Source organism: Gobio gobio, assembly GCF_949357685.1.
Source record: "Gobio gobio genome assembly, chromosome: 10".
NCBI lineage: Eukaryota > Metazoa > Chordata > Actinopteri > Cypriniformes > Gobionidae > Gobio > Gobio gobio.
In genome coordinates, this window is record NC_137116.1 from 4,354,458 (window position 1) to 4,381,149 (window position 26,692).

The 26,692-nt window shown below is 41.5% G+C and overlaps 1 protein-coding gene across 1 annotated transcript in view; it reads left to right on the plus strand.

Moving 5' to 3' along the window:
• The window catches only part of bmp1a (bone morphogenetic protein 1a), a 158,037-nt gene that overhangs the window by 89,016 nt on the left and 42,329 nt on the right, over positions 1 to 26,692 (plus strand). Inside the window, exons 7-10 of the mRNA XM_079827733.1 lie at positions 16,698 to 16,822; positions 24,791 to 24,906; positions 25,319 to 25,421; positions 25,510 to 25,626. Of these exons, the coding sequence (XP_079683859.1) occupies positions 16,698 to 16,822; positions 24,791 to 24,906; positions 25,319 to 25,421; positions 25,510 to 25,626 (461 nt within the window). The remainder of the gene's footprint in view (positions 1 to 16,697; positions 16,823 to 24,790; positions 24,907 to 25,318; positions 25,422 to 25,509; positions 25,627 to 26,692) is intronic.

The window sequence follows — 26,692 nt, forward strand, 5'->3', positions numbered from 1 at the left end:
ATGCAATCAGGAGTATTGTCTTTAGAGACAAGATCTTAAGCTCTACTGACTGTAAAGGCTCGAAGGGCACCCTCTGCAGTGCGGTCAGCACCAGAGTCAAGTCCCAAGAGGGTATAGAAGAAGAGCGAGGAGGATTTAGTCTCCTCGCTCCCCTTAGGAACCTGACGATCAGATCATGCTTGCCTAAGGACTCACCATTAATGAGGTCATGGCTTGCGGCGATGGCGGCAACATATACCTTGAGGGTGGAGGGAGACAGCCTTCTCTCCAACCCGTCTTGAAGAAAAGATAGCACAGATCCGATCGAACATTTCCGGGGGTCTTCTCGGCGAGAAGAGCACCAGTCGACGAACAGGTTCCACTTCAACGCATATAGCCGTCTCGTAGAGGGGGCTCTGGCGGAAGCGATGGTGTCGACTACCGCTTGCGGTAGGTCACCTAGAACCTCCGCGTCCCATCCAGGGACCAGACATGGAGTTTCCAGAGGTCTGGACGCGGGTGCCATAGGGTGCCCCGTCTCTGAGACAGAAGGTCCTGCCTCAGAGGAATGGGCCAAGGAGGTGCTGTCGCGAGGAGCACTAGTTCCGGGAACCACGTCCTGTTGGGCCAGTATGGAGCTACCAAGAGGAGTTGCTCCTCGTCCTCCCTGACCTTGCACAGAGTCTGTGCAAGAAGGCTCACTGGGGGAAACGCATATTTGCGCAGAGCCCGGGGCCAGCTGTGTGCCAGTGCATCCGTGCCGAGGGTCCCCTCGGACAGGGAATAGAACAACTGGCAGTGGGTCGTGTCGTGGGCGGCAAACAGATCGATCTGTGCGGCCCCAAAGCGACCAAATCAGCTGGACCACCTGGGGGTGGAGTCGCCACTCTCCGGGAAGCACTGGCAACCGCGACAGCTCGTCGGCCGCACGGTTGAGCAGGCCCGGAATGTGAATAGCACGAAGGGACCTCAGATGCTTCTGACTCCACAGGAGGAGATGGCGGGCGAGTTGGGACAAACGGCGGGAGCGTAGACCACCTTGTTTGTTGATGTACGCAACGGCCGTCGTGCGGTCCGTCCGGATCAGAACGTGCTTGTCTTTGAGCGACCCTTTGAGGCGGCTGAGAGCAAGACGAACTGCCAGCAACTCTAGGCAATTGATATGCCATTGCAGTTGGGGCCCCGTCCACAGACCCGATACTGCAAGCCCGTTGTACGTGGCACCCCAACCCGTGGGTGAGGCATCCGTGGAGACAACATGATGCCTGGACACTTGTTCTAGAGGCACTCCTGCCCGTAGAAACGAAGGGTCCGACCACGGGGTGAGGGTTTGGCGGCATCTCGGCGTCACTTGGACACGGAGGGACCCGCTGTGCCACGCCCATCTCGGGACTCGGTCGTGTAGCCAGTGCTGAAGCGGTCTCATATGGAGCAGCCCTAGCGGCGTTACTGCGGCTGCTGCTGCCATATGCCCCAGGAGCCTCTGAAAATGTTTCAGTGGAACCGCTGTACTGCGTTTGAGCGTACTCAAGCAGCTCAGCACCGACTGGACGCGCTCCTCTGTGAGGCGCGCAGTCATGGCGACCGAGTCGATCTCCATCCCGAGAAAAGAGATCCTCTGTACGGGACAGAGTTTGCTCTTCTCCCAGTTGACCCGAAGACCCAACTGGCTGAGGTGCCGGAGCACCATGTCCCTGTGTTCGCACAACTGCTCCCGCGACTGGGCAAGAATCAGCCAGTCGTCGAGATAGTTGAGGATGCGAACACCACGCTCTCTCATGGGAGCAATGGCCGCCTCCGCGACTTTCGTGAAGACACGGGGCGACAGGGACAACCCGAAGGGTAGGACTTTGTACTGGTATGCCCGTCCGTCGAAAGCAAAGCGTAGAAACGGTCTGTGTCGAGGGAGAATCGAGACATGAAAGTACGCGTCCTTCAGGTCGATCGCTGCAAACCAATCCTGGGGACGGATGCATCTGAAGATGCGTTTCTGGGTTAACATTCGGAACGGCATCCTGTGGAGGGAGCGGTTCAGGTAACGCAGGTCCAGGATCGGTCGTAACCCGCCACCTTTCTTGGGTACAATGAAGTACGGGCTGTAGAACCCGGACTTCATATCGGCTGGAGGGACCGGCTCTATCGCGTCCTTCGCCAATAGGACAGCGATCTCCGCCTGAAGCACAGGGGCGCCCTCCTTCGGTATAGAAGTGAAGTGGACACCCCTGAACTTCGGGGGACGCCGGGCGAACTGAATCGCATAGCCGAGTCTGATGGTGCGGATGATCCAGCGAGACGGGTCGGGGAGCGCTAGCCAGGCCCCCAGAGACCGAGCAAGCGGGACCATCGGCACCACGGACGTACCCGGAGCGGGGCAGCGCAGCGGAACGCAGGGGCCCCAGGACGACATGGGAGTGGTCCGTGCAGGGGTCTGGGTCTGACACACGACCTGCATCCGCTGAGGGGACGGGCGAGCGTGGGGAGGCACTTTGTGTGCGTCCGCACAACCGACGCCCCCTGTTGGCGAGGAGAGAGGTGTCTGAGGGGTACGAGGCATGGTAGCGTCGCATACCGTCAGACGCGCTCTCTTGGCACCCAGAGATGTTAGAAACTGCTCTTTTATTGAAAATTTGGGTGCCACTGGCACTGGGGCCAGTGGCGGAACAGAAAATAAAATGGGGTTCCCCCGGCCCTCCACCGGGGGAAGGAGTGGTGCTGCAGCCATCTCCCGAAGAGCAGTTTCCTCCATCTCTGGGCGGCCCGTCTCAGGGTCTCTTCCGACGGCGCTTGCCACCTGGCTTGGCAGCGGCCTGAGCGGGCTGGACGTTCTTCCCGCGACCGGCTCCACGCCCACGACCGGTGGAAGGCTACTGCTGGGCTGGGGCGGGAGCGGGGGCGGCCGCAGGAGGACGTCCTCGGCGACGGGCAGGCGGAGGCGCTGCAGCCGGCGGCTGGGTGGAGGCAGCAGCGGGCCGCCGGTGCAGGATATGCTTGATGGCCTCCGTCTGCTTCTGGGCGGCCGAGAACTGCTGGGCGAAATTCTCGACCGCGTCGCCGAACAACCCGGCCGACGATATGGGGGAGTCCAGGAACCGGTTCTTGTCAGTCTCCCTCATGTCGGCCAGGTTGAGCCAGAGATGCCGTTCCTGGACCACTAAGGTGGACATCGCCTGACCCACGGAACGGGCGGTAACTTTCGTCGCCCGGAGGGCGAGGTCCGTCGCCGCCCGGAGCTCCCGGAGGAGCTCTGGGTCAGACCTACCCTCGTGCATGTCCATGAGTGCCTGGGCTTGGTGCACCTGAAGCAACGCCATGGCATGCAAGGCAGACGCGGCCTGTCCGCAGGACCTGTAGGCCTTCGCAGTTAGACTGGACGAAAACCTACAGGCTTTGGACGGGAGACGAGGATCACCACGCCACTCGGAGGCGGTCGCCGGACGCAGCTGCATCGCGACGGCGCGTTCGACTGGCGGGATCCTCTCGTAACCCTTGGCCTGTCCACCATCAAGGGTAGTGAGGAGGGAGGAGCCTCCAGGTCTGTTTCTGGCACTGAAGGGTGTCGTCCACGACCTGGAAAGCTCCTCATGCACCTCCGGGAAGAATGGCACTGGGGCGGGACGCTGAGAACCAGCGCGACCCCCCCCCAGGAACCAATCATCCAACCTAGAAGGTTCGGGACGTGGTGGAGGGTTCCACACAAGCCCGACCTTTTCGGCGGCCCGGGAAAGCATAGCCGTCAACTCAGGGTCCGACTCAGCCGTTGCCACTCTCCCAGAGGGAGGCAGTACAGCTGAATCCTCATCCTCTGAGGAGTGGAACTCCCCCTCCGATGCTGCGATCGACATCTGCTCGTCCGCGGGCGCTCCGAAAGAGATGACTGGGCGCCCGTGGGCGGGACCAGCGATCTCTTCCGGTGGCGCCACCGGCAGCGGTGCTTGAGAGGGTTCAGGGACCTGCGTAGCTTGGACACTAGGCGGGTTTGGCCTGAACGTAATCCTCAGATCACCCCGGCCATCCGTCGAAGTAGGTCTATCCTGGTTAGGGATAGCTCTAGATCGAGGTATGGGGAGGGGGACTCCGCCTTCCCGAAGGTAGGAGAGTCTCGACCTAAGCACCGCAATAGTCATGTTCCCGCAGTGAGAACACGAGCTATTCACAAACGCTGCCTCAGCGTGCTGTAAGCCCAGGCACGTGATGCAGTGTGTGTGGCCGTCAGCGGGCGAGAGGGAACGACCGCATCCAGAAACGCACGGGTGGAATGACATCTTGAAAAAGACGCAGTGTCACACCCGTGTTGCTCTTTTTGTGAGGAAATCGCTCTTTTAAGAGAGTGCTGAAGCACCCAGGGAAACCGCGGCAACACACAGGGGATAGTGCAGCCTGTGTTTGCACTCAAAAGGAACGCCCACCGATACCAACAAGCTGTTTTTGCTGTGATAACAGCAGTTGTTCCTTGCAGCTTCGAGTTCGCGGTCCCGCTGGAAAGCGCCGTCACACCAACACACACGATCCTCTTCTCTCTGTTCTTGTTTAGTAATCTTCGCTGAATAGTCAGGAAGCAGTCTGCAAACTTCAAACGCCGGTTAGGCTCCGAAGTGAATGACGTCAGTGCGATGCTCTCGCTTCCTGTTTATACCCGCGGCGCGGGGCGGAGCGCGAGATGCAAATCTCGCACGCCAATTGTTCATTGGCCTGTTCTTAAGTTCTCGAAGCTGATAGGGGCTCTCTGAAGTGATCCCAATTCGTCGGTTATTACCGACGTACGTCGTAGTGACCGACTGAAAGGGAACCACAATTTGTACCAGGCGGTAAACATGTTTTAATCTGCTGTAAAGTTTTTAAAGCATTTTAACATGGGGCTCAATGAGATTCTGCTCCCTTCTGGAGCCTGTCCCTAGTCGATGAATTGCAGTATATGTCACTTCCGTATTGGCTTCAAGAGAAACTGCGGGAGGTTGCCGCTTGGTCCAGTCTGGTGCGTTTTCAGATCATGCCTATGGAAGCTTAACTTTCATAGGAATTTATTGAAAAGTTGAAACACTCACTTTGCTCCGCACTGCTCCGTTATTAATGCCCGAGCCGAGCGGCCGTGCGCATTTACATTCTGTGAGTGAGATCCCTCCCCTGTGGGCGGGTTGATAACATGTGGAAATAGCTCCTGTAGTCTCTAGCCTCTGGCCAAAAAATCCTCAGATGACGCAAAATGACGCTATTTTCCAGAAATAAAATGCATAATTATCTTGTCTCAGGGGGATATGAGGGGGGAAAGTACACTACCGGGTTTCTACTGATACAAAGCTTAATGCTAATCGCTGAAGTAACCCTCTAAGTTCTTGTGAAAACCCATCTGTTTAAGCTAATTTAGAGTAACGAAAGGAAATGGAAATTTTAGTTACCTTCCTCGCCTTATGCCAGCCTTTTTAGCCCTGATTTTCACTCGTCGGACGTTTTGTGGAAATTGCTGACAAATGCCCAAAATCTGAGCAAAATCTACGCTTGTTTACATGAGTGACAGTCACGTAGTGTGTGTATGATCAAACTCGTGATCTAAGATCGCTTAAATGCTAAATATCTGGACCTGTCTGTGACTAAAGAGTCCAGGGCCCTCATTTATCAACGGTGCACAGATTTGTGCGTAATGAGTGCGTAAGAACAGTTTCACGGAAAGTGTGGGATCTACCAACTTGTACTTACAGTATATGTAGAAATGTGTGTAAATATAAGCACACCTCTGAGCATGCTTGCGCAGAGAATCTAGTGGTAGAATAGCGACACTACATAAAAAGCATTTAAGAATGTCACAGTATGCATTAAAGAGATAGTTCACCCAAAAATGAAAATTAGCCCATGATTTACTCACCCTCAATTCATCCTAGGTGTATATGACATTCTTCTTTCAGACGAATAAAATTGGAGTTACATTAAAAAAAATCCTGGCTAATCCAAGCTTTATCTTTCAACACTTTTTACATAAATTGAATACGGAAGGTGATCGGCCGAAACTTTACTTTATAAAGTTTTAAATATGGTTATTTTTCTTACACAAACGCATCGATTCACTTCAGAAGGCCTTTATTAACCCCCAGAGCCGTGTGGAGCCGGAAAGATGCATTTGAGAAAAAAAAAAAATTCCTGTGGAATTGGGCTACTTTTACACAGTTGCCGCAGGTTGTTTAGTCCGCAGGAGCTCGAGTTTTACCGGGAACTGCCCCGGAAACGCGATTGGGCTAGTGCGAGTTTTGAATAGCAATCGGGCTGGTTTGGTTACGCAAACCTGGCAACCCTGTTACAAGGGCTAGTTTCTTTGTCTGATTACTGTACACCGTTTTCTGGGAGTGTGCTGGAAAACTCAATCCAAGAGTTAAGTATAGCACAGAGCAGATATAGACTACATGGAGAACTCATCCTGGGCTTCTTCCCATAATTATTAAATGATTACTAGATTCGGAATACTTGAAGCCTCTGGGGTGTATTTTACTCTTGAGTTTATCGTATATTCCCCCTCTCCTGCACCTCCATTTTCTGTCTGTTACACCAGAAATTAAAGGGTAAGTTTCATGGATTTATTGTTCTATTCAAGAATCTTGACTTTGCAAGAAGGACATCAGAAACTTCACAGCAGCTTGAGAGAAGCTAACAGTCCCTGCTTTCTGACTGGCTGCTGTGTTTGTCCTGTTGTCTTTTTTCCCATCATCCCTGCTGTGTTTGCAGAGTACTCGTACTGTAAATCTCCGTGGGAAGACAGGTTCTTTGATTGCACTTGTATCAGGAGGATTTCATGGCCTTCCCTCAGGTTTTTTTTCTTTGAAACTTTTCTCCCCGAGAAGCGGGTGAGCCCTCCTAGCTTTTTGTCTGGGGCATGTTTTCCGACCTCCTTCTTTGTCTCCTGGCCCCCATTCCACCCACCCTACTCAAGGAGGTTTTTCTTCTTGAAACTGGTACTGGCAAGTTGAGCCAAAAGCAAATAAAGAGCTTGCAGTATGTCTTCAGTGTGAGATGACACCAGCCGAGCGCTAGCGCTCACCCACACATCTACAGTTCCGCTCTGTACTCACGGACCGACAATAAGGCTGAAGCCTACAAAACATGGCCAGGTCACATTTTACCACAAAATCAATTGATAGGAATATTATTTTACATAAATGAAATGAAGCTTGTTTTCATTGTAACATTACTTCCAGACCATTGAACATAACATTTAGTCCCACATTTTCACTGTAATGCAATACATTTTTTCTAATTCCCATTATTGTAAAAAAGTCTCATTACTTATCTTATTACTGTACTATACATACTGTAAAGCGTACTGTAATACAGTTATTTTTTATTTCAGTGAGCACAAAATATACATATATATATAAATATAAACATACATACATATATATATATAAACATACATACTTTACCAAAATTACTAGTTTTAATATTTTTGAAATAAGTATTTTATGCTCATCAAGCCTGCATTTATTTATATGATCAAAAATACAGAAAAAACAGAAATGTTGTGAAATATTATTAGAATTCAAAATAATGATTTTCTATTTGAATATACTTTTGAATTTCCTTCAGAAATCACTCTAATATGCTGATTTATTATCAATGTTGGAAACAGTTGTGCTGCGTAATATTTTTATGACGTTACTTTTTAATCAGGATTATTTGATCAATAATACGTTTAAAAAATAACAGCATTTATTTAAAATAGAAATCTTTTGTAACAATATACACTACTGTTCAAAAGCATAGACCGTAAAAAAACCGTTCAAAAGTTTGTGGTCAGTCATTTCTTTTCTTTCTTTAAAAAAAAAAAGAAATTAATACTTTTATTCAGCAAGGATGTGTTCAATTTATGAAAGGTGATTGTAAAGATTTAAATTGTTAGAAAAGATTACTGTTTTGAATAAATGCTGTTCTTTTAAACTTTGGATTCATCGATGAATCCTGAAAAAAGTATTATATGTTCCAAAAAAAATATGCGGCAGCACAACTGTTTCCAACACTGATAATAACTGATAATATCAGTATATTAGAATGATTTCTGAAGGATCACGTGACACTGAAATGGCTGATGAAAATTCAGCTTTGCATCACTGGAATAAATTAAATTTTAAAGTATTTAAAATAGAAAGCCATTATTTAAAATTGTAATAATATTTCACAATATTACAGATTTTTCGGTATTTTTGATCAACACGGTCTCACTACTATTCGTCACATATTGACGCTTGGTCAGGTCCCCTCGTGTCACTTTTTAATTCACAGGGTACCCCTTTAGCATTGTTGTTAACCCAAACCGATGTTTATTTACTGTTTTTCTTCTGTTTTTGACACGATTACAACACCACTGAACTGAACAAACCATTTTTTTTAGAACAATCACTCATTCCTTGCATAGAAAACAAAACAAATCTTATTTATACACCAATAAATAGAGGTCTGAAAGTGCAAAAAAATAAAAAAAGTGCACTGTTATTTTTGGTTGTTTTAGATTTTGACCCCATGCTCACATTCATTTGGCATTCTTTGCAAACTGCCAGCCCTGGCAATGACTGAGTGAAGTAAGTCCATACTTCACTTTGGGTTTTCCTCCTTTCAGTCATCTTAAAAAAAGTGTTGAAAATTAGTAGTCTTTCATGTTAATTTGAATGTTACAAAAATAATTGTATTTATAAAAAGCATCAGCAGCAACACTAATGTTAACAATAAGCAAAATAAATGTAGAATGTGTAATGTTTTTAAATGGAGAAAATTAATTAAAGACAGGAGTCATACCAACTTTGCAGAAATGTAATACTTAATTTTAAACTACAGTTTTAGTAGATGTATAAACTGTTTAATAGGTTAAAGAGTGAAGAATAATTCGCTGGATAATGTTAAATAACTGAATAATATTCTCTGGAATATTGGAATATAACAAACAAAACATCGTAATTTATTCCATTTCTCAAATGGTATGTTAAGTTATATCAGAATTATTCATGTTTTTGTCGTTCTAGATTATGAAATATCTGCTGACAAACTGATGTTTATCTATGCATTTACACAGAACTACTCAAACTGCGATCGTTCGCGGAGATAATAAATAATTAATATCCATAGAGTTGTTTAGCCTACTTTGATGTTTATTAGAGAATTAATGGTTAAGTAAATGTTTATATAATTAATTACGGTGTTTTAAACAAGTGAATCTTGTTAAAGTTATATGCGGTGGCCGTGGAGCATTTCCTGAGCATCAACCCGCTGCGTGAACAGCAAAATACAGACGACTTCACGAGACTAATGATGAGCTTAGACAACAGGGAGAGAATTAAATTCAGCGCTTCTATTTCCAACATGTGCTCATTCATGGCTGTATTATTTAATTCATGCAAAGTTGCATCTGTATTTGGACAGGACTTGACAGATTATTTTACGTGGCTCGGTGAGCTTGTCTCTAAGAGAGACGAGCTCACGGAGGCATGTAAAATAATCCGTCAAGTCCTGAATAAACTAGCTAGATTTCAGGCATTTATGTAACATCTAATTTGTGTATTAATGACTTATGTTAAATAAAGTTTACTAATTACAGCAAAGCAGGCAAGTATACTTTACCTGTGCACGCCGTTGTCTCGTCTCCACACGTCTCGCCTCAGATGCGCTGTAATGGTGATCATGCGCGCAATTCTCAAAACGCCCACAAGATGGCGCCGTTTATCGGTAAATCCGATATTACAAAACCGATATCCGATTATGGTAAAATGCTTAAATATCGGGGAAAATATTGGTACATCGATATATCAGTCGATCACTAATCTTAATGTTTCGCTGAAATGATGATCCTGCGGCTCCGTGAACACACACACCAGTGTTGCCAAGTCCGCTGTTTTCCCATGGAATTGACAATTCGCAAAGACCCACCCCCTTTAGTTACTGTTGCTATGTCTGACAAGCCATGGCGCTTTCACACCACACACGTTCTCACGTAGAGAAAATACATTGCGGAGCAAAGAGGACACTGACAACACACCGACAGACAGGACAGAGCAAGTTACTTTTAATATGAAACAAAGTCTCAACTTTGAAATTGTAATTTTTTAAAGAAATTTAAACAATAAATTCCATTTTGTGATCGCTGTCGCGCCTCTGTTAAAGCTACTCGTGAACCGATTATCTTTTCCTTCTAGTTCATTGATAAGCATGAAATAAACATGAATGACCACTAAAAGATATGTTGTTTCAACTGCGGAAAGAGGTCAGTACACACCGTTTTTCCAAGTTCTAGTCCACCGACGTTAATCTACTAACTCTCCTGACTGCTTTGTCGGACAAAACAGCAGATTCTGCGATGTGATTGGTCAGATTGCCTGTCAATCAAACTTGCGGCAAAGGGTTAATTGGGCTACTTCAAAACTGTTGCTGCGGGCTGTTTTTCATGTCCGCGGGTTGAAGCAACCCCAATTATGAAGTGAAGTGACGTGTGGCCAAGTATGGTGACCCATACTTGGAATTTGTGCATTTATGTGATGTTTAGCCCCAGGAATGCGAATTTTAGAAGGCAAAAAGACACAATTTACCCCCAAAACGTTTTGACTAGCAATTGGGCAGGTTTTGTTGTGAAAACAGGGCAACCCTGACATTCCACTCAGTCATATCTCATTCAAATGATACACCTGACTCTATAGCATGACGCGATCAGTCACACGAGAGCCAATGGCATTTTACAAACAAAGCTGACGTAATGACGCAATTGGTCACGAGACATACGTCAAAGCTGACATAACGTTTCTTTGGGCGGCAATTTTTGAAACGTGTTCATGATCTTCGGCGGATAGACTCGATGCTGATCACTTTCGGGGATTTTCTACACACAAATCAATCGTTTGGCCTCGGAACACTTGGATATTTATATATATACTTTTTGAATAAATTGTGGCTGCAGTCGTATCTGCATGTTATATCCTGTTTTTTATAATACACAAATGGGTAGGTTTAGGGATGGGGTTGGGTTACGTGTTCAAAATGTGTCTGAATAACGAAAATCAAAAAAAGAAAATAAATAGTAAATTAAAATTAATAAATATTTATGATTTATAAATGTAAATAAATATTTATATAAAATCTTAACCCAATATATAGTTTCATCATGACAATAACCATGCCCAACGCGTCTGTACATAACGGCAAAGGTTTCTCATTGAAATCAATACCCTGTGCGTCAATATGTGACGAATAGGAGTGAGACCGTGTTGTTTTGATCAAATAAATACGGCCTTGATGAGCATGAGAGACTTCTTTCCAAAAAAATTCAATAGTAATGTTTACAACATTTTGACCGGTACTGTATTCTACCATACATTCAAATGTACAATAAATGTTTTTTCTACCCTTTTTATCATTCAATATGACCTGGAATTCCATCTTAAAAGCTCTCATGGGATTCACAGATACGGTATTTTTTATGTTTTGATTAAAATTAGTCTGTCTCTTGTAGCTGTAAAAATCTTTGATGTGTTTGACTTGAATCTGAAGAAAGTAGCCTACACATTTAAATCACTAAACTGTTTATTTACTTGAAATGTGTGTCTACTGGTTTCTTTCACATAAAGCTTGTAGTTGAGCTCTGGAAATCCATCCTTCCCTATTTGAACATGCCTGCTGTTGACTGGAAGGTTCCCATGGGAACAAACAAATGAGCAGACCCTCGCTGGCCACCGCGGAGTGAAAAGCTAGACGATAAACTAGCAAAGAGTGTCAAAGTACGAAAAGAAGTGCGAGAAAAGAGACAGGTTTTTGATACTGAATCACTCTTTGTTGAACTGAGCAAACGTTTTTTTCTGCCCGAGTTACAGTAGTAGGGCTGGAGAACGTGACTTCTCCATATTTCATCCATATTTACTCGACTTTTCTTTTGTTTATAGCTTATTTACAACCACGTTCTCATGATGTCATGAGGAAGCCTCAACCCTGGATCGACCAATCAAGAGTCGAGTCACACGGGAGGTTATTGCCAAATAGTACGTGGATTCAGGTCATGTTTCGTCTGCCAGTGTGTAGTGGCCTTTGAGACCTGCCGGATTTAGCGACTGTCTCAGGAGTGCTCATTGTTTTTGTCTCAGTGGTAGAGTCATCAGACCATTGGGGTTTTTATGATGTTTTGAGTCATCAAGATCCAGACTACAGTTGATTGGTTGGATTTTAACACAGTTGTAGTTTTGCTGGGTTGGAAAAGTTTGCGATCTGTTCCCTCAAACCACATTCAGAGGTGGTCCAGACAGCGTCCACAATGCATCCTGATGTGTAACAAGCTAGGTCATTTTGGAAACTTTTGGAAAAGTCTACATATATATCTGAAACAATTGTGGTCACAGACTCATTTGAGACGTTTTAACATCAGATGCAAACAGCAATCTGTCTTGTCTGATCATTTGTGATTGAATCACTTGAGACAAATGTTTAGTAACCAGTGTAAACTAACATTGTCCAGATACCTTTTTTGTCTCATGGTACAATACCAGCTATGAATAATCATGATAGCAAGTAGTATGGCGATACCTCTATTTTTGTGAAGATGCTTTGTTATTTCAGGGACTGTTATATTCTATTACCGTATTGTTCAGAATATAAGACAGTATTTTTTTCTTAGAAATACATTGGGTTCATCTTATAGAGTTTAGCTCCAACTTGCCTCAACACAGTTGCCTGGAAGTTTCCAGTATGCCTATAAGACCTTGATTAACTGGTTCAGGTGTGTTTAATTGAAGTTGGAGCTAAACTCTGCAGGACAGTGGCCCTCCAGGAGCAGGATTGAACACCCCTGGTCTAGACTTTTACATGCCAATAATACACCCGCAACAATAGGTGGTGTCAAATACGTGTAAAATGAGTGTGCCAAGAACTAGCAGCGTGTCAGAGTATGTTAGAAGATCACAAGCACAAAAAGACAGTCTTAAAGGAACACACCAATATTTTTGAAAATATGCTCGTTTTCCAACTTCCCTAGAGCTAAACATTTGAGTTTTACTGTTTTCGAATACATTCAGCCGATCTCCGGGTCTGGCGGTAGCACTTTTAGCATAGCTTAGCATAGATCATTGAATCGGATTAGACCGTTAGCATCTCGCTCAAAAAAATGACCAAAGAGTTTCGATATTTTTCCTGTTTAAAACTTGACTCTTCTGTAGTTACATCGTGTACTAAGACCGACAGAAAATGAAAGTTGCGATTTTCTAGGCCGATATGGCAATGATATATTACGTAGCGCCTGAAAATAGGCTAACTTCCGTCAACATAACCAACGTGACAACCTGCTTGCACAGGGAGCGTGCTGGGGACTATTTCAGGCGCTGCATAACATAATTGCGCCTGCTGCATGCATCCAAGGTACGGCAGCAAAGTTCCTTGATTATTACGCAGGAATGAGAGTATAGTTCCTGGCCATATCGGCCTAGAAAATCACAACTTTTCATTTTCCATCGGTCTTAGTGCACGATGTAACTACAGAAAAGTCAAGTTTTAAATAGGAAAAATATCGAAACTCTTTGGTCATTTTTGAGCGAGATGCTAACGGTCTAATCAGATTCAGTGATCTATGCTAAGCTATGCTAAAAGTGCTACCGTCAGACGTGGAGATTGGCTGAATGGATTCGAAAACGGTATAACTCAACTGTTCAACTCTAGGAGTTGGAAAATATGCATATATATATATATTTTTTTTAAAGTGGCGTGTTCCTTTTAAAGGGATAGTTCACCCAAAAATGAAAATTCTGTCATTAATTACTCGCCCTCATGTCGTTCCAAACCCGTAAGACCTTCGTTCATCTTTGGAACACTAATGAAGATCCACTCTCTGACCCTCCATATACAGCAATTTAACGAACACTTTTAAGGTCCAGAGAGGTAGAGAAGACGTTAAAATAGTCCATGTGACTCCAGTGGATCTGTAACGGTAATTACAGACTACAAAATACAGTGAATATTGGAAAAATTTTATTAAAAATGTATATACGTTCTGTGTGTATTTTTTTAATGTCTTCACTTTCACAAAACACTGAATGGATATTCTCTAAAGCCAAAACTGACATTTTGATAGCAATGCACCGAAATTTCTGGAACTGAAAATATTTGACCGAAACAGCAAACAAAATTCGGTTTGGGCCGAAATTCTTTTGAACGGCCAAAATCATTGACTGAAACAGTGAGGTGTAATTAGCACTTCTCCCATTACCCGGTTTGCCGGTCTCATCTATTTCATGTACACAGTGTAGATAAGCTACAGCAGGTAAACATGACGCACTTCACCCTGACCAAAAAAGAATAGAGTCAATTTAGAGCAATATATTACATTTGTTCGGTTGAAATATTGAGAGGAGGCTCATCGTCACTTAAGAACTTTACTATTATTGGTTTATAACCTGTGAACACGACACCTAGCCTGGATGCCAGCCGAACTTAGCCCGCCCACAACATTTTTACTCGGGCAGTTCGGTCTGGAAATGATCGGTAGAGAAGTAATTATGCCCGAACAGAAACTGTTCGGACCAATGAAATTGTCAAGGCGGGCTTTAGACGATGATGGACAGATGATAAACAGTAACGTAATCATCCACGTCATCAAAAGCCGCTTGGGTTGAGTTTGTTCTAATCCTAAACGGAGAACTTGTTCGTATATGCATTCACCTTTACTATTTCTCTCAGAAATGATGATCGTGTTGGTAAGTACTCTGTGTATCCTTAAATTATTTTTTTTACAACACCGGCAAAGATCGTACACTAATCTTGTTCTTCTAACGTTAGGCTACTTATTCCAGCGTGCGTGCAGACAGGGTTGCCAAGTTTTTACAACAAAACCCGCCCAATTGCTAACGTTCCTCAAAACTAGCCAAAAACAAGCCCAATAGCTTTCCAGGGGGGGTTCTCCGGGGAAAAAAAGGCATTTGGGGGGTAAATTATGTGTTATTTTGGCAGGGCTGGCAGCTAAAAATCGCATTCCTGGGTTCGTATATCACATAATTGGGGTCGCTTCAACCCACGGACTTGGCAACACAGTGGAGTTGAGTTCTGTTGACATTTGACAACTAACGTTGTGCGTCGCTCCGTTGCTCTGATTGGTTGTAGGTCTATCCAATTGAGATCTTTCCTGGTTCGGTTGAAACACGCCCCATAATCACAGCCCAACGGAGCGGTCTCAGACTCATATTCTGACTAGAATTGAGTATGACGACGTCAGGCTACACGACACCCTGAACAGTACGAATTTCAATTAACCAAATTTAATTACCAAAACTTTATTTTCAGTTTTGGATTTTGCCTAAACTAGAACTTTTATTGCTATTTTGGGGTTTCGGTGATGGACTGATTTCGGTGCATCACTATTTTGAAATTTACAGTTATGTCTTTAATAACAAATGTGAGCATTACAAACAATCTCTCTAAAGTCAAACTGTGCAGTTCACTTTCATGTTGTTATATTCCATATCCGCTATTTTTAATTGGTGTCTTATATACAGATGTGTCATACAAACGTTTTGGGCTTTTACAGTTGTTTATGTCTATGTGGTGTTTTTAATATGCTTTCAGACAAACCCTGTGCAAATTCATAAGTCAACACCATTACGGAGTATTTTCTCCTTAAAATTGCAGTGAACCAAAAAGTCTCAAAAACAGTTGTTCTATATATCACAAACATGTTGTAACCAATCACGCCAACGTGTGGGCGGGCTTTAGCATATCATTAACTATTCTTTGAAGTAGGGGTGTCTCAAGAGAAGCCAGGTTATCCCACTATTTATCTGTTGATATGAGAAATCGTGTACATATAGCAATATAGCGGGTGAATGATGTATATGATGTATATTACGATGTTATGATGAACGATGTTATGCCTTTCTCCACTGTCGTTCTATGATGTTCAAAGCGTTTCTAAGGATGCTGATTTTTTAGAAGGCAGACTGAGATGGCAAACAGGATCATGGTTTGTGTGACATTAGCAACACATTATTAGCTGTTTGATAACGTAGTCAAGCAAAAGGCAAATCATATTAATTACTAGTTATGTGTCCGATGTTGTGAAGAGCTATACCTTTGTGCAGCGTTTACTACAGTAAAGTTGAGCGTGGGGATCTCTGAGCTGGTGTAAGTGAGTGGAGGCATTCAAGCTATTTTAAGGCTAATAACTGCACTTGTTGCACTGGACTCTAATAATTCATGCCAGTACTGAGCGAGTATTTCATGTGAAAATATACCACAGTGCATGAAATACTGAAAAATACTGCTATTTTGGGGTTTGGACATCACAATACTACCGTAGCACCTACAACCAAATGGAGTCAAATATGTCAAATGTTTTGCAAACCTCTCTAGGTATAATCAACATTGTACATAGTGTTACACTGAAAACAATAACTGAAGAGCAGGCGAGCCACAGGCCGCAACTTCCATGACTGCTTCCACGGATAACACAGTTTGGCTTGAATTCCTTTTGGATTGTTGTCTGCGCCGCAAATGACTCTACAGCCTGTTGAGTTCTAACCGCCACATTCTGTACATCTGCTGAAACTTGCCACTGCATCTTAAAATGTGAGATAACATTTGTGTTTATACAAGTACCCATGATTCTGTGTGTGGGTGTGGAGAGTTTTGTTAGACATTCCAGGAAACAAGAGATAGAGAATGAATAAGAGACTGGGGATTCAAATGACAAGAACGAGTTTTGATTAAAGTGATGCCTTTTGTTTTCCTGACAGGGGGATATTTTTGGACACCATTCTGCCACGATATGATGTGAACGGAGTTCGGCCTCCCATCGGCCAGAGGACCAGATTGAGCAAAGGAGACATCGCTCAGGCACGCAAACTTTACAAGTGTCCAAGTAAGAAAATTACATAAAACATAAAAATGTACAGACTTACAGAAGCGTAATCTGGCATATGCTTCTGCATGAGTAAGGTGAAGCTCCTGTCAGACTCAACAAGAATGAAAGATGGTGGAGATCAGAAAATCTGGGTCATTGGAAACTTTAAGCACATCATGAAAACATCTCTGACTGCAATCTTTACGAGTATTCAAGTATTCTGGGCAGCAATGTCGTGCAAAGAAATTTTTTTCATTAAAAATATCGAAACACCCTTAAAAGTAAATAAATAGTAAAACTTAAAACTTTATATATACCGTGATTAATCGATTTGAGTAAGAAAAAGTAAGAAAAATAAAATAAATATACAATAAATATATATACACCGATCAGGCATAACATTATGACCTAATATTGTGTTGGTCCCCCTTTTGCTGCCAAAACAGCTCTGACCCGTCGAGGCATGGACTCCACTAGACCCCTGAAGGTGTGCTGTGATATCTGGCACCAAGATGTTAGCAGCAGATCCTTTAAGCCCTGTAAGTTGCGAGGTGGGGCCTCCATGGATCGTACTTTGTTCAGCACATCCCACAGATGCTCGATTGGATTGAGATCTGGGGAATTTGGAGGCCAAGCCAACACCTCAAACTCGTTGTGCTCCTCAAACCATTCCTGAACCATTTTTGATTTGTGGCGGGGCGCATTATCCTGCTCAAAGAGGCCACAGCCACCAGGGAATAACGTTTCCATGAAAGGGTGCACATGGTCTGCAACAATGCTTAGGTTGGTGGTACGTGACAAAATAACATCCACATGAATGGAAGGACCCAAGGTTTCCCAGCAGAACATTGCCCAAAGCATCACACTGCCTCCGCCGGCTTGCCTTCTTCCCATAGTGCATCCTGGTGCTATGTGTTCCCCAGGTAAGCGACGCACATGCACCCGGACATCCACTTGATGTAAAAGAAAACGTGATTCATCAGACCTGGCCACCTTCTTCCATTGCTCCACGGTCCAGTTCTGATGTTCACGTGCCCACTTTTGGTGCTTTCGGCGGTGGATAGGGGTCAGCATGGGCACCCTGATTGGTCTATGCAGCCCCATATGCAACAAACTGCGATGCACTGTGTATTCTGACACCTTTCTATCAGAACCAGCATTAGCTCCTTGCGCAATTTGAGCTACAGTAGCTCGTCTGTTTGATCAGAAAACGCACGTGCCAGCCTTCCATTGCTCCCCACATCCATCAATGAGCCTTGACCGCCCATGACCCTGTCGCCGGTTCACAACTGTTCCTTCCTTGGACCACTTTTGATAGATACTGACCACTGCAGACCGGGAACACCCCCCGAGAGCTGCAGTTTTGGAGATGCTCTGACCCAGTCGTCTAACTGACAATCATCTGTCAGTGGTCATAATGTGTTATGCCTGATCGGTGTATGTATGTGTGTGTGTATATATATGGCAATGGAAAACAAGACAAAAATGCTCATAAAAAACACATTTTAGGATCATTCAGTGACATTTGCCCCTATTTCATAGTACAAGGGTGGGACACTTTAAGTTTGTCATCTGGAAATAACATTGCATCCACAATTGATGTGGTACGGTATCTTGGCGACAATCTCCGTGACTCCCGGGTTCGGGAAGGCCGAGTAAACACTGGTCAAGCAAAGGAAGTTTGTAATTTGTCTTCTTTCACTGATAAAACAGAGAAGAGAACAGATGCTTTCTAGGATACAGCATCTAAATTCAGTAAAAGAACATTTTTCTTGTAAACTTTACAGAGATGTTCAAACACACACTACCAGAGAGGCAATGAGTGTAACCTTAATGCAAACCAGAGTCCCTGCTGGTCTTTAAAGTCTTCAAATGTTTTAAATTCAGTTTTATTTAATTTAAGCTCCTAAAAAATCAATCAATCAAATGAAATTAAATAAAACATTTAATAAATAAAAACCGTGACACGGCGTAATGTGATGATTAAAATTCATAAGAATATGATTTAATTAAATATTTTAATAAAATAGTTTAGTAACACAAGTTTTTTTCTACAGGCTTGTAGTTTCAGACCAGTTCGCTATCAATGAATATTGCACATTTATGCGTGACTGATGTTAATCAATTATGACAATTTACTTTATGGTGTTTATGTTGTAATATGTTTTTGGTAAGAGTGCGTATTTTATCTCCCTCATATTTTTGAATGAGCAGCTGTAAGTAAAGTATAGACATTTCAAAATAAGAGTCCTGCTTACGTGTAAAGTCTTTTTATAGATATTTTGGTTATTATAAACTGTATCTGGGAGTTCGTTTTGTATCTGGCATTTACAACATTTGTAGGTTCTCTCTGGGTCGCCCCGTCACAGGAAGGAAAGATTAAGAATTTAAATAAAGAGATTTTACTTGTAATGGCCAGTGTTGTGCAAGTTACGCTAAAAAAGTAACTAATTAGCTACTAATTACATTTTCAACTTTGTAATTACTGTAATAATTGCTCTCTCTAAAAAGCATTGCATTATTTATTACTAATTACTTCCTAAATCCCATATCAACCTCTATGAGTTGAACAACACAAGGATTGACATGAAACGGCTCCTTTGATTCTTTAAAATAAATCATATAAAATTGCAAAAATTATTCTTGAACTGACCAACGTATTTAAAAGGAGAAGATTACATTTAAAAACATACATTTTAGCATTAGATGTTACATTTACATGTTAAATCGACTATTGTTTTATATAGAATTGTTCTATAGTCTATATAGTATTTAATTAAGTAACTCAATTACAGAAAAATGTAAAGTAATCCCTTACTTTTTCAAGGGAGTTCAGTTACAGTAATTAATTACTTAGCAATGCATTACAGTATTATTGTATCAGAAAAATCTAGTATCAGTCAACTTCTAATTCAAATGTATTTATATAGTATTAATACACACACCAATTTCAATATGTATATATTGATTATATACAATGTATCTTTAAAACTTAGTTTTTCTGATAACAAGTCCTCACTAAATGAGATTAAAGGTAGGGTAGGTAAGATTTGGTTAAAAAACTTTTTTCCAAATTTGTTTCAACTTTCTTTATATATCAATACATAATTAAAATGTAAGTACTCTGAAAAAGAAAGTATAAAAATTGAGTGTCTGTAGACCTCTCATGACTGTTTTAAAGACAGCTCATTATTTCCATTCACTCTTGGGCTCTTTCCAAAGCCACGCCCCCAAAACACATGAACGCGCTACGCTGACCGCTATCAGCTCAGCTGAAAGACGCATTATTTACCTGAGACGAGCGGAGAATCACATGTAATAAAAAATCTAACTTTATCATTATGAATATAAACAAATAAGATGTCTTTTAGTGCTCACTATCAAGCTAGAATAACGATAGTGGTAAAGTTTAAAATACACACACAACACAGTGTCTACGACACACACAGATACAAGATAAAAACATCAGTAAACATAGGTAGAGAATATAAAAACAAACCAAGGGCCGAAATAAACGTGCAGGTAAAGTTCCCGGTGAACATGGTAAAAGAGTTTAGACTGAGGGTAGTAGCTAAAGCTAACTTAGTTCTAAAAAATGTTCCTGGATGCGGTGTACTAGCTTTTACACATGCATTTTGTTATCTAAAGTTACATTTTGCGAAATTCAACACGACAGCGATCAACTTGAGCTATATTGAGTATTTATCATCTCTACTAATGGCTCACTAAGTGTATAACATTGTAACTTTATGCTAAGTAATGTTATCTTAGCTATATTAGGCAGCTACATGTGCTAGTGATACATGCTTCATGAAAACATAAACCAAAATTACCTGTCCAGCAGAAAACAGCCTCTTGAACTCCTCAAATCAAACGGGTGCGCCAGGGTTGCCAGGTTTTCACAACAAAATCCGCCCAATTGCTACTCAAAACTAGCCCAAAATAAGCCCAATCGTGTTTCTCCGGTAAAAATTGCATTTGGGGGTAAAATATGTGTCTTTTTGGTAGGGCTGCCTGCTAAAATCCCGGGGCAAAATATCACATAATTGGGGTCGCTTCAACCCGCGGACATGAAAAACAGCCTGCGGCAACAGTGTTTGAAGTAGCCGACTTGGCAACACTGGGGCGCGCGCATGTGGGCAGATCCTGTAGCAAAAGGGGTGGTAGCCATGGTAGCGAGAGAGAGTGACAGTCACCCAAGCCAATCACTTGTTTCGTCCCGGATGAAAATAATGAGCTTTGTTCATTGCAGATTAAAAAGTCTAGAGTCACTCGATTTTTATACTCTCTTTTTCAGAGTACTTACATTTTAATTATGTATTGACATATAAAGAAAGTTTAAACAAATTTGGACAAAAGTGTTTTAGATCATTCTTACCTACCCTACCTTTAGGAGACATGATTGTTTGAATGGTTCTGTACGGTCTTTAAAAAGTCTTACATTTGATAAAAAAAAAAAAAAAGGGATACCCAGTAGGACTGAAATAAGAATTTTTAGCAGTTTTATATTGAGATTTGTCTTTAAAAAACAACCCATAAATAATATCATCTGGGACTGTTACTCATTTTAACAAATCTGGCTCTCAGTTTTAAAGAGTTCTGAATGAGGCCTGTTGTGGAGGAGCCTGTGTCACATGACGTATCCATGCTGTCGGCATGTGTGGGTGATGTGGCCGTATACGCAGAGTTGGATGCAGAAAATCACATTCGGGGGGAAAAGGGCGCAAGTATGGCAGATCTTTTGCAAAGCATTCCTTGCCTGCGTCTGTCACTTGCTGTGGCTTGCCAGACCGCGTGTTAATGGTTCTAAACATCGAAGCCACACTTGGCCTGAAGAATCTCTGCTCTTGCTACTCTAGTTTTACATGACTGACAACTCATGTGTGCAGAGCACGTGTGGATAACATAAGGAGTGTAAACAGCTAAACAATGTCAATTTACAAGCCCTTGAGATGGAAAGTACAGGAGAAGCTTGGCTGCTAGATCCTGTCCCAAGACCTCTTTTAAAATCGCTGGTTGTTAATCTGTTTTATATGACACAAGGATGGGAAAGAGTAAGATACTGCGATTAATCGCATCCAAAAATAAAAGTTTGGGTTTATATATATGTATATATTTATATATATATATATATATATATGTGTGTGTACTGTGTAATATGTATATATAAATAAATACATGTATATATTTAAGAAACGTGTTATATTTATATATAATATAAATTATATAAATATATCTGTAGTATATACATGCAAATAATTCTTAAATATATACATGTATGTGTGTGCATTCAAATATACATCATTATACACAGTACACACACATATATTATGTAAATACAAACTTTTATTTTGGATGCAATTAATCACGATTGATCATTTGACAGCCCTATATACAGTTGTGGTCAGAATTATTGCCACCCCTTTTGATCTTTTATATAAAAAAATCACAAAAATCTAACCTTTCATTGAAGTAAAAGAATGGAAAGTGGGGAGTGAATCACATTATGAAATAAATGCTTTTCTCCAAAACACATTGGCCATAATTATTGGCACCCTTTTTGCAACCACCTTTTGCCAAGAAGTCTTCTCCAATAATGCCTGATGAGTTTGGAGATCAGATCATTCTTTCATACATTCTTTCATACAATCTCTCCAGATTCTTCAGATTCCCAGCTTTTCTCTTCATTTCACCCCACTCATTTTCTATAGGGTTCAGGTAAGGGGACTGGGACGGCCATGGCAGAAGCTTCATTTTGTGCTCAGTGACACATTTGTGTGTTAATTTTGATGTTTGTTTTGGAACGTTGTCCTGATGGAAGATCCAACCACGGCCCATTATAAGATTTCTAGAAGAGGCCGTCAGGTTTTGATTTTTTATCTGTTGGCATTTGCTATAATCCTTGATGCCATTAATCTGGAAAAGATATCCAGGACCTCCAGCAAAAAAATAGGCCCTCAACATTAAAGATGTTTTTGGTGTTTGGTCTATCTGGTGGGTTTTCTGCCAAAAAGCTCTTTTTATAGTTTCATCTGACCACAGAACCAGGTCCCGTTTGAAGTTCCAGTCGTGTCTGACAAAGGAAGATGCTGGATTTTCTTGAAACCCTCCTAAAAACATGTGGTGATTTAGGCTTTCTGACCCCAAGACTCAACTAATCTCTGTGATTCTCCATCTGTGATCCTTGGAGAGTCTTTGTCCACTCAAACTCTCCTCCTCACCGTGCTTTAGGACGATATAGACACACGTCCTCTTCCAGGCTGATTCATAACATCTTTAGTTGACTGGAACTTCTTAATTATTGCCCTGATGGTGGAAATGGGAATTTTCAATGCTGTAGCTATTTTCTTACATCCACACAATATTTTGCTGCACATCAGAACTATATTCTTTGGTTTTACTCATTGTGATGAATGAATTTGGCCTTTGTGTTTCCTCATATTTATACTCCTGTGGAACAAGATATCATAGCTAATTCCACGACCCAGATGTCTAGCCATCACAATTTTGGCCCTTGTCAAACTCGCTCAAATCCTTATGCTTGCCCATTTTTCCTGCTTCTAACACAACAACTTTGAGGACCAAATGTTAATTTGCTGCTTAATATATCCCACCCACTAACAGGTGCCGTAATGCTGTTAATGCTACAATTTCATGCTCTCAAAATGTAAAAATGAGATATTTTACTCATAAAAAATTCTAGGGGTGCCAATAATTGTAGCCAACGTGTTTTGGAGAAAAGCATTTATTTCATGATGTGATTTCCCCCCGACTTGCATTCTTTTACTTCTATGAAAGATTAAACATTTTTTTGGATGATGGATCAAAAGGATAAACAATGCAGATTTATTTTTACAGCCATCTTTGATAATATTTACCAGGGGTGCCAATGATTCTGACCACAATTGTATATATAAGGATGTGGGGGTCGAATTTTTTATTCTTGTAATCAGGCCCTGAACATTTAATTTAGTTTCAATACTCTACAGGTCAGTGCACTTTTATTTGTTTTTTGTTTTGTTTAGTGTAGTTTTATTTTGCCCCAAATTTTTGTTTGTTGTTGTGTATTCTCTCTGGTTATTGTTATGAATGTCCACATCAAAGACAATGCCTATTATTTTATTTTATTTTATTTATTTTATTTATTTTATTTATTTATTTTATTTATTTTATTTATTTTATTTATTTTATTTATTTATTTATTTATTTATTTATTTATTTATTTATTTTATATTTTATTTAGTTTTATTTTATTTTATTTTTAATTTAATGTATTATTTTATTTATTTTACTACATCAGATTAATGTTTTATTTATTTTATTTATTTATGTATTTATGTATTTAAAATATTTGGTAAGTGGCTGTGTAATAAGCAGGATAATGTACCATCAGCTGCTCATTATCGCACAATAAGGACCTGAAAGGGAAATCGGGACATAAAGCAGCATAAAGCAGACTGTACTTTAAACATTGCACATGTTTAGTTCATGAATATGTTATAAAACTGCTGGTATTTTCATATTTAATGAAGCAATGCTGGGTTGCCATGTGTATTTCCACAGTGACCACTAGAGCGTTTAATTACCCAGCACATTTAATACAGTACGCCCGTGGTTGGACTGTTTCGCTTTAATTGCACACAGCACCGTATAATTGAAAATCTTTTACTTTGAAATTTGCACCACTTTTATTTCCTTCTCTTGCTCTTTGCTGTGAATATTAGACAGGTGTGTAACATTAGAAGCAGATGGGCTTCACAACATGAAAATGCTCAAGGCGCACACTGTGAAAGACAATCCAGACTTTTCCGTGGTCTTTTGTCTTTGTTGTGTTCTGTGACGCACAACAGTGTTTTATATACAGAGAGCATAATGTCTTTGTGGGCCGTTGTGTAACTAATCAAATAATCTTGTTTTTTGTGTAATGAACTGTTCAACTCTGTTTGAACATTGACAGCTATTGACATTTCTTTCTTTCTTTCTTAGGATGTGGAGACAGTTTGCAGGAGAGTAGTGGGAACTTCTCTTCTCCTGGTTTCCCAAATGGTTATTCAGCATATATGCACTGCATATGGAGAATTTCTGTCACACCAGGAGAAAAGGTGAAGATGATTAGTAGTTGTGAGATATGTTTTTTGGCCTAAGGATTGTTTATGGAATCAACAATGGAGTTGGGTAGTCAAGATCATTTCGGTTACTCTGTTTACAAAAAACTGATTCAGATTCTTTGAGTCATCACTTTAACCCGTTTCTAGAGATCCTCACATTTCACAATGCAATTTTAAGAGGTCTGATTGAAGAAAATATTGTGTCAAATATGGTTATTTACAGTTCTCACCATAAAGTTTTACTCCAAAACAAATGCCTTGCTCAATAGTGGAGAAATTTACACTCTACAGAATGGTTTAATTGAATCATTAAAAAGAACCGGATCAAGAGAACATGCTTTACACTTGCTTACAGATTGAAACTTTGCTCCAGTTAATAATTCAAATTTTTGTTTTATTTCCTAAGATCATTCTGAACTTTACATCTATGGATTTATACCGGAGCCATTTGTGCTGGTATGATCATGTGGAAATCAGAGATGGATACTGGAGGAAAGCACCATTGAAAGGTTTGAGATGAACCTCTGACATTTCAGAAGAAGAATATGAAAGCTTGATAATTAAAGTTGAATTATTTGCTTGTACCTCTGTATGCAGGTCGATTTTGCGGGGATAAATTACCAGAGCCGATCGTCTCTACAGACAGTCGCCTGTGGATTGAGTTTCGCAGTAGCAGCAACTGGGTGGGAAAGGGCTTCTCAGCTGTTTATGAAGGTAAACACCAATCAACCAAATCAACAACTATTACGAGCCAGATTCACTAACAGCTTGCAAACCCTCTTCTGGTGTTAAAAACGACTGTCAGGATTTACTAAAGACATGCAGTGAAAAATTACCTCTGAAAAGGCTTGGACGGGGTTATTTTTGCAGCTGATATTATTGCATATGCATTTTTAGGAGTTTCCCTTTCAGATGCAGTATTTATGGGAGGAGAGTATTTAAATTAATCATGGTGTTTGCACCGTTATTTACCACACAAAAAGCACGTCTTACACCGTGTCCTAACTACACGTGACGCTTCAGTGCGATAAAAGGTATCTTTTCCATGTTAATTAGAGTTTTTGTCCTAACCAGCCGCAACGCGCAGTGATTCTATTTTCGAAACGGTTTCTATCTCTGCGACGTCACTGCTGGAACAACAACACAAAACATAATCTCAGGTAATGTTTGTGTGCTTTATTTAATGTTAAAACCGTGTAATGTGACTTTGAATATCATTTAGTGCTCCCAGCTTTGTAACGTAGTCACACTAAAAGCAACAATGGATAATTCACCTCAGATCTTGAAATTAAACAAACGGAAACAAGAACGAAGTAGATTCTATGACAAAGATTGTTTTAGTAACAGTATGTATTTTTTAGTAATGTTTAAATGGCGTAATATTTGTGAATTTATCCATTTCCTTGCGAGTGCCGTCAAGATTAATCTCTGGTGCCGTACTCTTGCTGTGAGAGCCCGCCCACACGCTGTTCTGATTGGCTGTGGTTTTTGATTGATTTGTCGCATCTCCTAGTCGCGTCTGGTGTGGACAGACAAGTTGCTTGTCACTGGAATCTCATCGTGTCGCGTGAAGTTAGGACACAGTGTTAAACCAGATGCTAATTTGCTGAACGAATCCCCGTTTTTGAAAGAATCGTTTGAGAATGTGATTCAGTGACCCATTCATACAGACCGTAATTTGATTCGTTTGCGAATTAATAAGCGTTTTGAATGAATCATTTGATGAGAATAACACTAATGACTCCACCTTACTGGTGGAAATATTAAAAGGATCTGTCCG